Source organism: Pseudopipra pipra, chromosome 20 (genome assembly GCF_036250125.1).
Source record: "Pseudopipra pipra isolate bDixPip1 chromosome 20, bDixPip1.hap1, whole genome shotgun sequence".
NCBI lineage: Eukaryota > Metazoa > Chordata > Aves > Passeriformes > Pipridae > Pseudopipra > Pseudopipra pipra.
In genome coordinates this window covers 2,705,119-2,722,357 of record NC_087568.1, presented here as the reverse complement: position 1 = coordinate 2,722,357, position 17,239 = coordinate 2,705,119, and the positions used below count along the sequence as shown (strand labels likewise).

Sequence of the window (17,239 nt, the reverse complement as noted above, 5' to 3'; positions counted from 1 at the left end):
AAATGAAGTTTGCAAGCTGCATGAAAACCAGGGAGAATGTGGAAAATGAATATTCATGTGGCTAAAAAGGATTGAATTCAGCTTGGATTCTTTCTTGATTCTTCCACAGCCTGCCCTGTAGAGACATCAGCAAATCACTCAACAACAACTTGTTTCTTCATTTATAAACCAGCAATTTCTGTCTCCCAGAGAGGTGCAAGGTTAGCTGAGGCAAAGCTGATAAAATCTAGATGGAAAATGCTGCAGAAAGTTTCGTTGCACTGCACTGACTGAGCTTCCCCTGAGTGTGGTGATGAGTTCTGTGAGTTCCAACTGTTCTATAAGGGCTCTTCAGGCAGAGCTGGGGTCAGGGGGACAGTGGGTGCCAATGCTGCTGTCATTTGGTGTCAAGACATTCTTTAGCAACTGGAATGATTGTGGAATGGCTTTCCTCTTGCAGTGTGCTCTATTTTCCATAAGCCAGTGTAGATAACATTTTTCCAATAAATTCATCTGGGTCAGAAGCAGTTCTGGGTGCTGTTCACAGGCTGTTATGGTGATCTGTGCTCTAAATGACTCTTGTCCTCTGTAAATGCTGCTCAGGAGGTGCCCTTGTAAACTGTTTGTGGAAAAACTGTTCAAGAAGCAGCTGTCTTTGTCCTTTTTCAGGATTAAACTGATCTGTCACTATAGAACAAAACCTCCCAGGGTTAGATTGGTCAATTAGCAGCCACTGATTGCCTTCAGCAAGGGCACAGCTGACACAGGTACTGTACCTTCTTTTAATGTAAAGCTAATTTAATGCCTACCAAGAGTCACAGACTGCAAGAATCTCTGAGCATCTCTGCCCCACTCCTAATGATAACATGGAAAAACTCTCCACAAACTTAGAAAGCAGAACAAAGAGTGGAGTGGGAAGCTAATGAGAACATGTGTCATGCTGCCATGGCATCGGAGCCTGTGTGTTCTCCAGGCTTTTTTAACAGACTCTTGAACAGAGTCCTTGTCTCAGCTACATCTCCAGGACTGTGGGAAGAGGGGGAGGCAGGCACAGGTCTTGTGTTGATGCTCAACTGCTTCTATGCTGCTTTCTGTGCTGCTCCTTTAATTGCTGTTAGAGCCACAGCCTGTAATTTGGGAATCGTGGGTTATGTTCCTCGCTTTGCCGAGGCTTGACTCCCTTTCCCCTCAAAGTACCGAGTTGTCATAATTATGCTTGAAGCTTAAGGACATCCAAAATTAGAGGCATCATTATGGAAATCATCCTTTTCAGCAGAACTCTAAACCAAGAGCGAGTCCTTGCTGCCACCTGCTTTCCTGGACAGAGATGTTAACAGCTGGAAGGAAGGCCTTCGAAGAGCCTCTAATTTTGTGGCTGATTTTAATCCCCTGAAATCAACTGCACAGACCCATGCCTGTGACTTTTGTTCTTTCTTAAGTCTTTTTTTAGTCTTTCTGACCACTACACAAGGAAACTTTCTGGACCCCAGCAGGTAGTTCAGTGGGGCAAATGCAAAACCAAGTCAGAATGAGTCCAAAATCACTGTGTGTGTATTGCTGCTGACTCACGACACCACTACCATCTTTCTCCTCCCCAACACCCATTCTGGCTTCCCCTTTTTTTATTTATCTCTTTTTTCCCCTTCCATTTCCCGTCTTAGAGTACAGCTGAGTAGTTTCCCCTTTCCTCAAACTAGTTTTGCTCCTGGAATGATCTTTGCTCTGGCCAGAATATAAAGGGAGGCTGCACCCAAGACATGTTTTCTCAGAGCCAGGACACAGGAGGGGAAACAAGGAGGTTTTTGTGACTGCAGAGGCTCAGGTTGGTCCATGTATTACAGAATGGTTTATGTTAACAGGGAAAAAATATATTTTACAGCTCTGAGGCAATAATGGGTTTAGCAACAGGAAAGTGTGTCTCTTGTAATCTGCTGGTTTGTGACCATAAATTGCTGAAGCTGCAGAGGGGGGATCTGTGAGCTGGGATGTGGGAGGCAGGTGACCTCAGGGCTTCCTGGTGCTGATCTTCACCTCTGTGTGTACAGTGGAAATCATGGACAGCTCTGTGTATGGATAAGGCACAACATGCGGAAGAACACCTTTTGTATGATGACAGGTGAACTCGGTAAAAGCTGTTACCACTGGGGGTTTTCACAGAGCCTTTTTTGGGTGTCAGACTTAGTGTCTGACAGAATTCAGGGATCTCAAATGCTGGGGAATGGAGAAGGAGGTGTGAACTGTTTGTAGAGCAGAGGCAACAGCTTATTAGGAGAGTTTTAAAGGTGTTTTCACTTTTTGCCATCATCTTATCCTGTGTTGTGTCCCACTCTTTTTGTGGTGTTTATGGGGATTAAAGATTTAATTCTAAGCATAGCTGAGCACCTGGAGAACGCAGGGTGATTTTGTTAGTGAGACTTGACAGCACTTTCTTTGCATAGCTGTTGGCTGGATTTTCCTTTGTTCACAGGGCTCTCAATGACTTGCCTGTCCCCACTAAGTCTGTTGCTAAATAGTTTTACTTTCCTGTTGCAGTGAGCTCTGGGAGCTGCTGAGCTGCTTGGAAGGAGGTTCATCGAGCTTTGGTGACTTCTGTTTTCTCAGAATTTCTCCCCAGCTGTGGCAGCAGCACTGGCACCACCCTCAGCTGCTGCTGCCCCCCCTCTGGGACTTCCCTTTGTGTGAGATGTGACTGTTCCACAGGTGATTTGCCAGCACTTGGGAGATGTGCTCCTGTGTCTAAAGGACACTTTTCCATTCTCAGTCTGTGAACATCCTCGGCTTTTCCACCACACTCCAGGAGGCTGAGTCTGCTTGCTTGTTTTCTGGGGGTTGTTTTCCAGGCAGGACAACGCCGCTCACTGACAGTTCTCAGTGCTGACATGTTGGAGGAAGACAACGATGAGATCTGCTGGAATAACCTGGAGAACTTCCGAGTGAAGCTGATCTCTGTGATCGACCCTTCCCGGATAACCCCCTACCTCCGGCAGTGCAAAGTGCTCAGCCCTGACGATGAGGAGCAGGTCCTCAACGACCCCACCCTGGTCATGCGCAAACGGAAGGCAGGTGGGTGGCTGAGGGCAGCCTTTGGCTCCCTGGATGCTCCTGTGCTCTGCTGGGAGCAGATTGGAACAGTTAAAATGCTTTTGTTTAGTTGCTGGGCAATTGGTTTAGGATTTTCTGGGGAATTAGGCACTGGAAGGGCTGCCCAGGGAGGTGGTGGTGTCACCATCCCTGGAGGTGTTTAAGGAAAGACTCAGTGCCATGGTCTAGTTGACAAGGTGGTGTTTGGTCATAAATTGGACTTAATAATCTCAGAGCTCTTTTTCAACCTAATTCTGTGATTCTGTGATTTAATCCCAGGGACTTCTGTATGTGGAGAATGTGGAGCCATTTTTTGTGATGTTAGAAATAGGTGAAGAGATGAATAACTGAACAGAACGTCCTGTTGCCATTCTTGCAGGTGTTCTTCTGGACATTCTTCAGCGAACAGGACACAAGGGCTTTGAGGCCTTTATGGAGAGTCTTGAGCTTTATTATCCACAGCTGTATAAGAAAATAACTGGCAAGGAGCCCAGCAGGGTTTTCTCTATGATTATAGGTACTGTCTGTGTCCTCAAAAACAGCTCTTCGTTTGGTGTTGCTGTGCAGAGTCGGGAGCACTCCCTGCCTTGCTCCCTGTGTGCTTTGGGAGCGTTCTGAGGTCACAGGCTGGACTGGGGGAAGGGTGGAGAAGGAAGCAGAAGGATCAATTCTTTCTGCCTGTTCTGTCAGTGGCACTGTGGTGCAGGAGGGCACAGAGCAGGGGGAAGCAGCAGGGATAACTTGATCCCACAAGTTCAGGGTTGGCATGGGCTGACCCCGAGCTGCAGTGGGAAGTGGGGGGAAGCTGAGCTGTGTGTGTGCCTGGGAGCAGCCAGGACAGCAGGGGCTGACTCCTGCCTCCCAAACAGACACCGCTGGGGAATCAGGCCTGAGCCAGGTGCTGATGAACGAGATCATGAAGCTGCAGAGCGCGGTGCAGGAGGAGCGGCGCAGGGCCCAGGAGCTCACGGTGTGGCTGCACAGCAAGGAGGACACCATCAGGGAGATGTGGGTGAGGGACAGCCTGCTCCGAAAGCACCAGGAGCGGGCCCAGAGGATGAAGGAGGAGAGGGACAGCCTGAGCAGGGAGCTGAAGAAGTGCAAGGATGAGAACTACAACCTGGCCATGAGCTATGCCAAGCAGAGTGAAGAGAAGAGCGCGGCCCTCATGAAGAACAGGGACCTGATCCTAGAGGTCAGTCACATGTCTCCAGCTTCTCCCTTCTTACCTGACCCCTAGAAGGCTGGGCTGAGCACCTGACTTTTCTTTGCCCAGCATGAAGCACTGAGCATCTTCTCTAGCAAACAGCATGACTTGGTGGTCTCTGGCTCAGCCCTGTAGGCCCATGTTCTACAAGTTGTGCTGTGAAGAATTAAGAGCCTTTCCCTCTGCTCTCACAAAGACAGCACAGGAACAACATGGATCTGTAGCACACAGGCAGGACTCTGGTCCCCAGAGCACCAAACCTCCCGAGGAAAACAGAGTGGGGAAAAACTTGCCCTGTGTTTGTCTGGGGAACGGAGCGAGAGCTGCTTTTGCAGGCCAGAGTTTTCCCTGTGTTCCTGATGAGCTCTGAACCTTTTCACAGATTGACCACTTGAAGCACAGCCTCATGAAGGCTGAGGATGACTGCAAGCTGGAGAGAAAGCACACCATGAAGCTCAAACACGCCATAGAGCAGCGCCCCAGCCACGAGGTGGTGTGGGAGATCCAGCAGGAGAAGGAGCTGCTCTTGGCCAAGAACCAGGAGCTGGAGAACACTCTCCAGGTTGGTGGGCTGGTTGAATATGGATTTGTGAGAAGTGGTTACTTGTAGCAGCCAGGGAAGTGATGGGGCTGCGTATTCTGTGGGTCAGCTGTGACCTTGTTCTCCCAAGTCAAATAGAGCACTGGTGCTGGGAGAGTTGATATGGAGTTAGGTGCTGGCTGTATCTCACTTTTTCCTTTGTCCAGCAGGTCGCCAGGGAACAGAATTTGGAGAAGAACCTCTCCAAGGAGACTCTGGAGGGTGACTGCAGGCAGATACTGGAGGAACGGCGGGAGCTGGTGGACACCATTTACAGCCTGCGCAAGGAGCTGCGCCGAGCCAGGGCGCTCCAGGACAAAGTAGGTGCTGCAGGGCAAACTCCTCCTCAGGGTCCTGCTGGGAGACAGGCAGGTGAAGCACCTCTTGCCTGTGGAGCAGAGCAGCTGTAGTATCTGTATTTTAGCATCCTGTGTGCAGGTGATGGCTCAGGCTGTGGAGGTCTGGCCAGAGCAATCTGTGACACAGAGCAGGAGTGGTGCCAGTCCAGCTCAGGTGTTTTTTGACCTTGTCTCAGCAGTATGCAGAGGAAAAAGAGATGCTTGAGCTGCAGTGCACATCCCTGAGGAAGGACTCCCAGATGTATAAGAAACGGATTGAAGCTGTTCTGCAGCAGATGGAGGAAGTGGCTGCAGAAAGAGACCAGGTGATAGAACATTCCTCATGGAATGCTGCTCATCCCTGCTCTGCTGCCTGAAGCGGACAGATACGTAACCCTGACTGTGCTGCTGTGTGACATGGCACGTGTTGTCCCTCTCCCCAGGCTCTCCTGACCCGGGAGCAGTTCCACATGCAGTACTCCAAGAACCTGGTGGAGAGGGACGCTCACCGCAAGCAGATCCGGGAGCTGGGGGAGAGATGTGACGAGATGCAGCTGCAGCTCTTCCAGAAGGAGAGCCAGCTGCTGGCCACTGAGGCCAAGCTGAAAAGGTTGCAACTGGAGCTGCCCACCCCGGTAGGACTGCGATCCCTGGGATGGGATTGGGAAGCTGAGTGTGGGGCCAGAGCGTGGCTGTTCTGAGGCCTTTGCAACTGGACAGTTTCAGGGACCACCTGCCTGGGGAACCATTAAAATCAATTAAAACCAAATGCTGAGTTTAGACAATGAAAGACATGATGGTTCCTATGAGCTGACCTTAGTTCCAGGCATGGATAAGGTGGGCTGATGCTGTGGTTGTGTTTAGAACATGTCCAAAGGTGATGAGGGGGGATCCTCAACCATCAAAGAGTGAACTCTGTTTAGAGACTCTGTGTGAGCCATTTGGATGAAATGGGAAGCTAAACTTTCTGGAATTAAATTAGATATACAGGGGCTTTTAATTAATATGGCATCTTGTGTGCTTTCTCCAAGTGACCAGACAGGAGCGTAGGAGGCAGGAATTCCACACTTCTCTGTTTTTTGGAGCTCTCAGTCTCCTCTATGTTCCCTTGCTGCCACTTCCTTGCTTGTGAGGAATGATTAATTTCTACTGGTTTTGTTTCAGACCTCCGACCTGGATGATACCTCCTCCAGAGATTCCCAGGAAGTGAGTAGGGCGCCTTGTTTACCTTTCACTTTCTTTTGGGATGGTTTCATATTCTTCACTTGCACTCAGTTCCCCAAGTATCAGCAGTTTCCAAGCCATGGCTCAGGCTCCTTTCATGACATGAAAAAGTACAGAGGCAGCCAAACAGTGACAGAATCTCCCTGTGTCCTGAGGATTCTCAGTGTAGGACACAGTTATGGCATTAGTCAGCAAGATTTGCTGAGTTTAAACAAATCAGGGGCATTGAATGATTTGGAATTGCTTCTAATTGTCTCTCTTGTGTGAGAACAGGCAAAAATAAGTCTAACCCTGGGGACATCTGTAGTAAAGAGTTTCACTTAGTTCATAACATCAGAGTGGGAGTGATTGTCACTGTCACATTGTCTGGAGGCCAAAGGAGCTCATTATCCTATTCATGGAGGACAAATCCATGAGTAAATCTGTAACTCCTGGCTCGGTCTGCTCTTTGCTGACAGCAAGGTACACCAGGGAAAAGCTGGTTCTAAGCATGTCCAGTTTCTTATATTCCTGGATCTCTTCCTGCAGACTGAAGGGCAGTTCTCATGTTCTTCCTCTGTTTCTGTCCCACAGCTCACCCTTCACAGTCACCTGGATGAAGATGCACAGCCCACTAAAAGTAAGGCTTTACCTGGGAGAACACTGGGCAGAATTCTGGAGAGAATGGTCCAGTGTCTCAAAGGGAAATGAAAAGACATTCCTGGGTTTTATTTTTAGCTGGTCACAGAACAGAACAAACATCCTTCCACTTCAGCTGGACCATGTGGCTTTCTCCAGGGATTCTTCCCTCTCCTCTTCCCTTTTATGTAGCAGGTTGTTTTCCCAAAAGCAGAACCAGGTGGTGAGTGCTGTCACTGGTTCTGTTTCTGTGGCATCCCCAGTGGAAATGATTCAGCAGTGTGGAAAGGAATTAATAGGCTCCTCTTAGAACTTGAAAATCTCTTTTGAAACAGGTTGAGAAAGGGAGAAAACTGGCACAGTAGAAGAAATTTTCTGGTTTGATCTCCTGGAAGATCTAAATGATCTGTTCATTCATTGAGAGGGGAGATTTTTCACAAAAGCTGAACAACACTGATCCAGAAAGATTTTTTTATTATTCTGCCTCGCTCAGTTCAAAAATATATATCCTGACACCTGGTCACTACATAAGGAGTTTCACCAAAATATGGTCTGATGTGAAGTGCCTTGATATGCACAACTTGGGGAACAGGGATAAATTACTGTTAAAATAATAATTAACGTTTCTCATGGTGACCTCTAACATGAGTATTATTTTTTTAATGATGCTGAGCAGAGGTGCTGCTTAGTAAAGGTTTGTTTTGCTCCTGCATAAGCAGAAACTGGGGAACTCCACCATCTGAGCAAGACTCAGGGCTCAAGTGAAATGAGAAGTGACTCTGCACTGATCACAGGACCAAGTCCTGGCATTTTGGGCCTGGTTTCAGTTCTGCTGAGGAGTCTGTGCAGTTACATCACAACTGTTCTGTTTGAAGAACTGGTGGAGGGAGAAGTTACTTCACAATGACAATTCTGACTAAAGGTGTGATTTTTCCATCTCTCAGAAGATTGCCCTGAAGGACCAAACCAGCAGCTGAGCCCTGGAGAAGATAATCTGCCCCCAAAGTCACTCAGTGTAAGAGAATCTTCATGGGCTCTTCTGGGGTTTGTGATCTTTAATGTTCTCATTAATGATGGATTTACCAGGTTTGAGAAGCATGTCAGCTTTTCCAAAATCTGAGTACTTAGTGCAGAATTCACCCTCCAAAAGGAGTGAGCTCTGAACAGCAGAACATTTGTGGTTATTTCTCCATTTGTGCATAGAAACTTCTCCTAATGACTTTCTATCCTTCATTTCTGGGTGTGGACATTTTCCAGTTTAATTGATTGCAGCATTACTGTTTGTACAGGAAACAGAATCCCAAATTTACAAATGTGAGGGAATAAATATGTTAAAACTCTGTGAAGCAGAGGTATTCCCATCCTGCACACACACTAATAGGGAAAGCCCAGAAATGAACCTACTGTACTTCATTCTGCAGGCAGTTACGTGGTGCTAACACTGATCTGATGTTTGGAGGAATCCACTTAATTTTTTTTAATTTATTTTTTAATTCAAGGAGTGTGGCTTGGCCAATGAGGAACTGGCAGAAAAGGAGAGGAAGAGGATGAAGGACTGCTTTGAGCGCTACCGAAGGTCTGGGCTGCAGTAAGCAGGACTAACCTAGACATACCTGTGTGGCCTAACTTAATATCTTGTGTTTCCTCTTTCCTGCCCATCCCCTGCCCCTAAACTTGATTCATGGAGGGCATAAAATTAAACACATAATGGACTAATACATACTAAACCTCCCCAAAGCGTTGAAATGCTGCTTGTGTGCAGAAAACACCTTCTAAAAATGATATGCCCAGTCTTGTTTTTCAGAAAAAGAGCCATGAGGAGGGTGCCAAAGGACCGGCACCACGAGGCCGACTGGGAGAACACCACGGGCAGTGACAACACCGACACCGAGGGCTCCTGAGGGAGGGACAACGGGGACACCATCAGCTCCTGAGAGATGAAAACAGGGACACCGAGGGCTCCTGAGGGAGGGACAACGGGGACACCATCAGCTCCTGAGAGAGGAAAACAGGGACACCGAGGGCTCCTGAGGGAGGGACAACGGGGACACTGAGGGCTCTGGAACGAGGGACAACAGGGACACCGAAGTCTCCTGAGAGATGAAAACAGGGACACCATCAGCTCCTGAGAGAGGGACAACAGGGACACCGAGGGTTCTGGAATGAGGGACAATGGGGACACCATCAGCTCCTGAAGGAGGGACAACACTGGCATTGAGGTCTCCTGAGTGCAGGAACCAACCTGGGAGGAAAACCCAGCCTGTGCTGGGGTGGCTGTGCCTCTGACTTTCACTCTCTATGGACTATTTAGATTTTAAGACCGTCCAACCCAACATTCATGAAAAGTTAACATGCGAAAGGCTGATGCGTGCCAAAGGTTGGACTCCGTGATCTCAGAGGTCTTTTCCAACCTCGTTGATTCTGTGTTACCGGACACTATTGTTTGCATCTGACACGCCCTCATCAATCTCTCTTATAGGTTAATAAACACGATTAAATATTGCGTGTGCGACAGTGCCCGGGACTGAGCTGCCGGTTAATGAAAGGGTTAATTAAAGAGTTAATTGGAGGCGGGTCCCCGGCGCTGCCCGAATCCAACATGGCCGCCGGCGCTTCAGGCCCCGCCCCCCGGCGCGCACGCGCGGTGCGATGCGGCGCGTGGCGCGGGCCGCGCTGAGGGCGCTGCCCCGGGAGGCGCCGCCATGGCGGCCCCGCCGCCCCCCGCCCGGCCCCGGGGCTGTGCTGCCGCCGCACTGCTCGCTCTGCACCGCCCCGGGGCCGCCCTGGGGTCCGGCCCGCCCGCTCTGCACCGCCCCGGGGCCGCGCCGGGTCCCGTCTCGCCCGGCCTGCACCGCCCCGGGGCCGCCACCGGCGACGCACTATCGCCTGGTGTACACCTGCAAGGTGGGCGAGGGGGGGGGCTGTGAGGGACAGAGCCGGGGGGAGGTCCCAGTGCAGCTGCTTGCTTGTGGTTCTAAACCTGTAGTCAAAGACTAACTCAGGCTGGAAGAGCCCTTTGGAGGTTTCCAGTCCCACCCCGTTGTGCGAGGAGGACGTTCGGGGTCTTGTGAATATCGCTGAGGATCCCCCTCCTCGAGGGGGCGCAGAGAGCAGTGAAACCCCGCTTGTGCTGGGCTGAGCCCACGGCATCGAGCCGCTCGGGGTAGTTCGAGGTGACGGAGGGGGAGAGAAAGTTTTAATCGCATAAAGTGGCTTTGTCCTAAAGGCCCAGGAGCTGCAGGTCCCGCGCTCACAAAATCCGCTTCGTTTCCCAGGTGTGCCAGACGCGCTCGTCCAAATCCATCTCGAAGGCCGCCTACCACCGCGGGGTGGTGATCGTGACCTGCCCCGGCTGCGGGAACCACCACGTCATCGCCGACAACCTGGGCTGGTTCTCCGACCTGCAGGGAAAGAGGTGGGTGTGCCGAGGGATCATGCTCAGCCCCTGCTCAGGGGTGCAGCCGGACCCTCCTTGAGCTCGTACGTTATTTCTGTGATGCTTTTAAAATGTGGCTCAGGCAAAAAGACACAGAAAAAGAGTTTTTGCTGGGTGTAATTCTGTTGCATCCAGTTCCTTAAAGCACACAGACTCGGTTTTAAATCACGTGTCATTTGACTGGCACTGTCTAGGATCCAAATAAATGGTGTGAAGCTGCAGCAGAAGCTGTGGGGTGCACAGGGATCCTTGTTGGTGGCAGTAGGTGAATTGCTGCCTGTGGGGTTCTGTTCCCCTCAGGCTGGGAACCTGGATCACTGCTGGGTTTCCCTGGATAAGTGTCTCAAGTGTGTAGACTCATCTGCTGTGGAATTCCAGTGATTTCTAACTTCCTGAGATACCTTTAAAAGCTTCTGTTTAGCTGTAATTGCTGAATTATTGATCACAGTGGATAAAAATAGTCCCAGAAGGTTTGGGCGGTTTTCTCTGCTTCCCAAACTCTTTATGGAGGAATCCCATGGTGATGCCCTTGTGATTCACTGCGTGGTGTCAATCCTGAGGGCAGAGTGGAGGAGGGAACTTGTGCTTGGCTGTGCTGGGCCTTCGCTGTGGTGTCACTGTTGGTTCTCAAATCGCTGTCCAGGAACATCGAGGAGATCCTGGCAGCCAAAGGGGAGAAGGTGAGACGTGTGGCTGGTGAGGAAGCTCTGGAATTGCTGCTGGAAAGCTCGGCAGAGCCCGAGTCCCAAGGTCAGCTGGCAGAGGGGGACAGCAAGGAAGCCCCCCCAGAGCCTGGCAGCAAGGGACAGACCTGACACATGGGGCTGTGACCTGTGGGACAGGCCTGACACGTGGGATTTGGGTTGCCCTGTTGGTGCTAAGAGACTCTTTACCTTAATTCCCTGATTTCCACAGTCTGTATTTAAAATAAACTTGGGTGTGGGTTTTTCTCTATCTTGTGTCTTTGTCCTGTGTAACTTTGCCTTTGATTGAGCTGATGGCTTTAGAGATGATGTAGGTATTTTCCCTGGTACTTGTTTTGCTGACTTTGAGGCTGTTTTCAGTGCTCCAGCAGTACCCAGAGCCCAGCTTTGTTCCCTGCTCAGAAGGCAGCCAGAAATGCTTTGTCTGTGTGATTTTGGCATAACAAGGTGCAGCTGGAGCTGGAGGTTTCAGAGATGTCCCCTGCCCTTCCCAGGCATTGTGGAGCTGGTGGAGGTGCATCCCATGGCAGCTGAGCAGAGGGGCAATTGATACCACCTGAGGAGGTGAGTCCCAAATTCCAAAGCCAAAATGGTCCCACAGGAGGGTCAGCAGCTCTCGCTGCTTTTATCTGTCCTTTGCCATCTTCCAGAGTTCTGTTGCTGTGCCCCTGGTGTCAGGGCTGAAAGTTCTGTATTTTGGGGTTATAGTATCCCACACTCGGGGACCCCACTCAGGCTCCTTGTTGGGCAGGATGGGTGTGAAGGCAAAACTAATAGCTGTGGAGCATGCTGGAGAGAAGTAGAGCACCTAGAAAGCTGCCTTAGAATTCACTGGAAAATATTGAGGGGCTTTTTAGTGCTACTGATGCATATTAAGATTAGTAAGAAGAAAAATAATAAATGAGAAATGTAGGTGTTTGCACTCAGGTAGTGGTGGATCATCAGTGAGATGATCATGTTGGACTTTGTTAGGGCTTGTTTCCTCTGTACAGTGAAGTAGCTGCTTTGTTATGGTTTTGAACTTGCAATCAAAGACTAATTTAGGGTGAAAGAGCTCTCTGGAGGTTTCTAGTCCAACCCCCTTGTTAAAGGAGGATGTTCAGGGTCTCTGAGGGTGGAGATCCCTCAACCTCTTTGGATCCCCCCCTCGTTAGAGAGGCACAGAAGGCAGTAAAACCCCTCTTGGCCTTTTGTGTCTGGGGCTGAGCAAACCCCTTTCTCTCAACCAGTCTTGTCCAGCTGCTCATGGTCCTTAATCAGCCAAGGATTCAGTGAGGGCATTGTGTGCATTAATGAGTTTACTTCATCAGAAGTGTTCATAGCAATTTTATATGTGTTGCATTGTAAGTATTGGGTCAGAGCAACAGGAAAATTGTCCTGTTGCTGTTGGTGTGTCAGCTCAGAGTGATGAAACAGGGGCAGGACCTTCACCAGCCAGCTCGTGTGTGCTCAGACCCTGGTGAAATACAGCTCTCCCTGAAACAACAGCTGCTGGAGAGATCCAGTATTGAGAAACAGGAGTCTTGCATCTCCGAGCACTGCTGTGTGCTCACCCTGTGCTGAGCTGTTGGCACCTATTAGCACTGCAAGAAAAGTGCTTATTTTATTACCTTTAATCTGAAAATCAGCATTCTGCTTCCATGGTGCTGATGCCTTTGATGGGGTGGAACAGAGCAGCTGTTGCAGGATCTGTGTTGCCTTGGAAACAACTCATTTACAACCTGGCTTTTTTTGGCTGTTTTCCTTACCTTTCTTACCTGTTACTGTGCTCCAGCTACAGGAAGGTGGTGCTAGTTTTTGCTCTGTTATAGTAAAAAATGTAACAAAACCTGTGTTGGCCATTCCTGTATTTTAGTCTTTCCCTGTCCCACTGTCCTCTGGCATCTTGTGCCTCTGCAGCCCCCAGCTCTGAGCAGGGAGGGCAGCGGTTCTTGCTGCTGCTCTGAAGGTTCAGGCCAACATCACATGAGGGAACTTGCATGTAACACAAAAAATATTTGCTGCTAAGAGATTCCAAGTAAAAAAAGGAATTCTGTGCTCCCTTTTGAAGCGGGTTTTTTTGAAAAGTGTTGTGTCCTGGGGCAGTGGGTTTGCTCTGGAAGGGGGACACAGGTCTGTCTGGGGAGAGCCAAGTAGAGCTTGGTTAACCCAGAAATGAGGAGTGGGGAGAAGAAGCTTTTCTCCTGAACTTGTAGGTGTGTCAGGATGGGGAAAAAGTGCTGTGAAGGCCCAGTGGAACAGGAGACAGACTGAAGGAGCAGAGGAGAGAGACTGTAGGCACAGCTGACCAGGGTAAGTCTTTGGGACACAGAGGGGAGGTGGTGATTTCCAGGGGGGCAAAGCAGCAGTCCCAGGGCAGCAAACAAAACTGTTTGCACATTATTTGACACATTTCACTGTGGTTAAGGGATGGATCCTGTTCCTGAATCCTGCCCCAAAAGGGCTTTTCTGCAAAAGGGCAAACACTGCCTCATTTTCTGCCTCTGTAGTGCTGCCAGTGTTTACCCAGCAGAGCAGGACTGAGCTGGGCAGTGTCTGTCAAATGGGGGGCACTGGGTTCTGGGACCAAGGGTGGTAAAGGGGGCTGAGATGGGGTCCTATGGGGCTGGGAGTGAGTAGCTGAGAGCCTTTCCAGCTGAGGAATATCAGTGAGGGCTGGAGCAGCAGCACAGCGAGGCTCTGGGGAGGGCTGAGGGAAGTGTGGGGCCTCAGCCCTGAAGTGACTTTGCAGTAAAAAAAAAATAAAATCTACCCAGGCCTGACATCAGCCCTGCCCTGCGAGTGCCTCGGCTGGGTAGGAGAGGGCAGGATCTCACGTTCTGCTGGGTTTTGAGAGTTCTTCATGAAGAGGATCTGCCCAGCACCAGGGACAGCCTCTGGTCTGAGTAACTCGCTCCACAGCTGCAGCAGCAGCACTGCGCGGCCCCGGCAATCCCGCGGCTCTCCGGCGGGTGTCAGCATCGGAGAGCTCTTCCCGGCTTGGGATCGAGCTCTGGGGGCGTGGGAGAGGGAAAGGTTCAGCAGAGCAGCCACCACTGCGGGCTCTGGGCTGCCCTGGAGAGGCAGTTGTAGTCAGTGCCTCCAGACAAGCCAGCGTGTGCTGCCTTCCCCAGTGCTGAGGATGGAGAGACAGGAGGTGAGACCCCATCACTCATCCACAGGGATGGCATCTGCTCCTGGGAATCTGAGCCTGCACACACAGACTTCTGGCACAGAACTACTGCATGGAGGCACCCAGGTCTGAGGATGGCTCTTTCTGGATCTTTGCTCAGGACTGGCAGTGGCCAGCACGACTTAGCCAGGCGTGGGAAGACCAGCTGGGACTTGGCTTTATCCTCACATTCAAACTCTGCTGCTCCCAAAGTGCTTTCTAGCACAGTCCAAGAGCCTGCTCATGCCTGCTGCTGTGTGAGTGTCCTCTCTGAGGGCTGGTGCCAGGGCTGTGCAGTGCCCTCGCTGCCCTGGTGCCCTGGCAGCTGCTGGGGGACAGCACAGCTCTGGGCCAGGCGCCGGGGAGGCACCGAGACGGGCAGGGCCTGAAAGGAACGGCCTGGCCTTTCCTCGGCCTTTTCCAGGGGTCTTTTCTCACCATGCAGGGCTGCTCTGCCTGCCCTGTCGTCCTGGAAACTTCTGGGCAGGGAATTCTCAGGGCTTTGTATCTCCCTCCACAGCCACATCCATGCTGGAAGGCAGGCAGAGCTGGAACAGGGGCTGCTTCCAAGAGATCTGTGTGCTCTCAGTGTAAAGGGTGTGTAGGTGGGTGCACACACCCTTTTGTTAACATGTGGGGTGTCTGTCACCAGAGACCCCCCTCCCCACCCACCCCCATTCCAAAGGGCCAGGATTAAGCCCTGCTGTCAGCCAAGAAAAAATGGAAATGAGTATTTGCACTGAAGCTTAGACACAAATATTTATTAAGCACAACCCCCCCACATCCCTTCCCCTTGAGCTGTATTCATTTCTAATATATTAATCCATTTGGCAGATTATTTTTTAGAAAAAAAACAAGTACCTGTGGGTTGGAAATTTCCCATTAAAATGACATTAGCAAATGCACATGTAAAAAATAAATAAGCTCATACATTCAAGTATATGGCAAATAATACCTCAATAATACCTCTGAAAGCTTAATGGTCAGATTCCAGTTCACCACCTGGCTGAGAGCTGCACAGGCCCGAGCCTGCAGCTGGTCAGGTCATCATCATCATCATCATCATCATCAATGTTTTCCTCTTTTACAAATGCCAGCTTGGCTGGTACAAAGGTGGCTGGGCAGGTCCTCCTCTCCCTTCTCCAGAGCTCTTCCCAGCCCCAGGAAGGAGGCCCAGCCTTGGCCAAGTGGTCCGTGCAGCAGGTGAGTGCTCCCAGGTAGCAGGTAAAATGCAGCTACCACTCCACATGGTCAGTGCAGGCAGGGAAAATGCCCCATGAGCAGCATCACTGGTGTAAAAACATCTTGCTGCTGGTTGGGAATGCTTCCAACAAACGCATTTCAAACAGGAAGTGTTGATTTTATTCTCTACAGGAACGTCGCTGCTTCGGCACAACTCGGTGCTGCAGTTTCTGAAGTCCGAGATAGTCTCTGGTCAAGCGAAGGGAAATACTGCACCTCCTGAAGTCAGGTCCCTGCTCCCCTCCTCCAGCTTTTCCAACTGGTCCAAAAGGGGAAGGAATGACAATAAATGTGGCTGGGGCTCCCCTGAGGCTCCAGGTATTGGAGCTGGGGGGGCACAGCCGCGGTGCCTTGTCCAGAGCAGCTCTGCCAGGGCCAGGAGCAGCTCAGCACTGGTTTGGGGAGAAACAGGGAGGCTGAAGGGCCATTATCCCGAGCTGCTGTTGGACACAGAAGGACAAGGAGGAAGGACAAGCTGTGGGCAGAAGGCTTTGCTGGCTGTCGAAGCAGGTCCCTGTCACATGCAGGTTCTGCCTCAGGCACCCTCACCGGCCTGAGACCTTGGCTCAGTGGCACCAGTGCTGCCCACATTTGCCATGGGCTGAACACATGAGCAGAGACCTTCCCCTTCCCAGGCACAGCCCCTGCCCTGGGCCTGCAGAGCTGGCTGAGCTCCAGAGGTAACAAGTCCCACTAAAGCTCAGGGTGAGCCAGGCTTTGCTCCTGCCCAAGAGGTCCCAGGACAGCTCTGCCCAGAGCTGGGGAAGCAGGGAGGTGTCCAGGGCTCTGCAGAGTCCTCAGCAAACCTAAAATACACTCAGGTGTGTGGGACGATGATGCAGCTGGGGTGGGGTAAGATTTAAAGAACTGGTATGGCCTCAGACTTGGGCTTATTTTCTCCTGTAGAAGGAACAAAGCTGAGCAAGATGTTCCAGGGAAGGATCCAGAGTCATTTGTGTCACCTCGTGATGCAGGCAGTACAGGAGGGAGGCCTTCAAAATGGAAAAGGTGCTCTTCCCTTCCCCCATTTAATTAAAAGTGTTGTGGAAATAAAAGACATCAAGGCTGGAGTTAACTACCCCCTCTGGGCTCCTACAGGTTCCTGGGTTTTTAGGTGATCAGCAAAGGGGCTGCCAAAGCCTTCCCTCGTGCCCAGTGTTACAGGGGCCGTGTGTCCTAAAAAAACCCCTTGTTTAAAAATTGTGCCCCATATCCATTGGGCCTTCCTGTAGCAACAGGATGGAGGTGCAGCTCCCACACCCCTGGGGTGGCTCCTGGGACAAGTCTGTGGTAGCCCAGGAGCCCTCGGGTTTGAAACCACTCCCTTTTTTTTTCTTAAAAACAAAAAAAACCCAAATAAAGCCAAAACAGCCCCCCCAGACCAAAGCCCAGTTCTTAGCTGGAACCAGGCCTGTGCTGCTCCTCCTCAGCCTCCTCCTGGGCCGAGGCCAAATCCACCCGCTGCTCGTCCATGCGCTTGGCCTGGACACGCTGGATGAGGCTGAAAAAGTCTTCGTCCGGCATGGTGGGACCCCGGGGGATGGAGTCAGGGGGGGCACAGCGCTGGTCATCGATCCTGGAGGACTGCACGGGGGGAGAGGGGCGTTAGGGTGGGGCAGGAGGACAGGGAAGGGCTGGAGCAGAGGGGTCCGAGCTCCCGTTCCCCCCCAGCACGGGTA

The 17,239-nt window shown here is 51.0% G+C and overlaps 3 protein-coding genes across 13 annotated transcripts in view; 2 read left to right on the top strand and 1 right to left on the bottom strand.

Annotated features, from left to right (window-relative positions):
- The first annotated feature begins 51 nt into the window (after positions 1-51).
- CARD9 (caspase recruitment domain family member 9) lies at positions 52-9,544 on the top strand. Of its 9 annotated transcripts, none has more exons than XM_064676717.1 (13): positions 52-2,679; positions 2,820-3,042; positions 3,440-3,577; positions 3,930-4,255; positions 4,650-4,829; positions 5,015-5,167; positions 5,383-5,511; positions 5,629-5,820; positions 6,350-6,391; positions 6,983-7,028; positions 7,972-8,042; positions 8,527-8,615; positions 8,832-9,544. In XM_064676717.1, the coding sequence occupies exons 2-13, from the start codon at positions 2,859-2,861 to the stop codon at positions 8,926-8,928; spliced, it is 1,647 nt and encodes a 548-aa protein (XP_064532787.1). In that variant the 5' UTR covers positions 52-2,679; positions 2,820-2,858; the 3' UTR covers positions 8,929-9,544. The 9 variants fall into 9 exon arrangements, with proteins under 9 accessions (XP_064532787.1, XP_064532788.1, XP_064532794.1 ...); XM_064676718.1 differs by having other exon boundaries at positions 52-3,042; positions 8,832-8,899; positions 9,030-9,544; XM_064676724.1 differs by having other exon boundaries at positions 52-3,042; positions 5,018-5,167; positions 5,386-5,511; positions 8,527-8,603.
- Positions 9,545-9,661: 117 nt separating this feature from the next.
- DNLZ (DNL-type zinc finger) lies at positions 9,662-11,415 on the top strand. The gene is made up of 3 exons (XM_064676729.1): positions 9,662-9,931; positions 10,303-10,442; positions 11,107-11,415. Exons 1-3 carry the CDS (start codon positions 9,677-9,679, stop codon positions 11,276-11,278), a joined length of 567 nt encoding a protein of 188 aa, XP_064532799.1. The 5' UTR covers positions 9,662-9,676; the 3' UTR covers positions 11,279-11,415.
- A 3,643-nt stretch (positions 11,416-15,058) lies between these two features.
- Positions 15,059-17,239, bottom strand: part of GPSM1 (G protein signaling modulator 1) — a 69,907-nt gene continuing 67,726 nt past the window's right edge. For all 3 annotated transcript variants that reach the window (XM_064676712.1, XM_064676711.1, XM_064676713.1), the window contains one exon: positions 15,059-17,144. In XM_064676712.1, the coding sequence (XP_064532782.1) occupies positions 16,956-17,144 (189 nt within the window). In that variant the 3' untranslated portion in view covers positions 15,059-16,955. The remainder of the gene's footprint in view (positions 17,145-17,239) is intronic.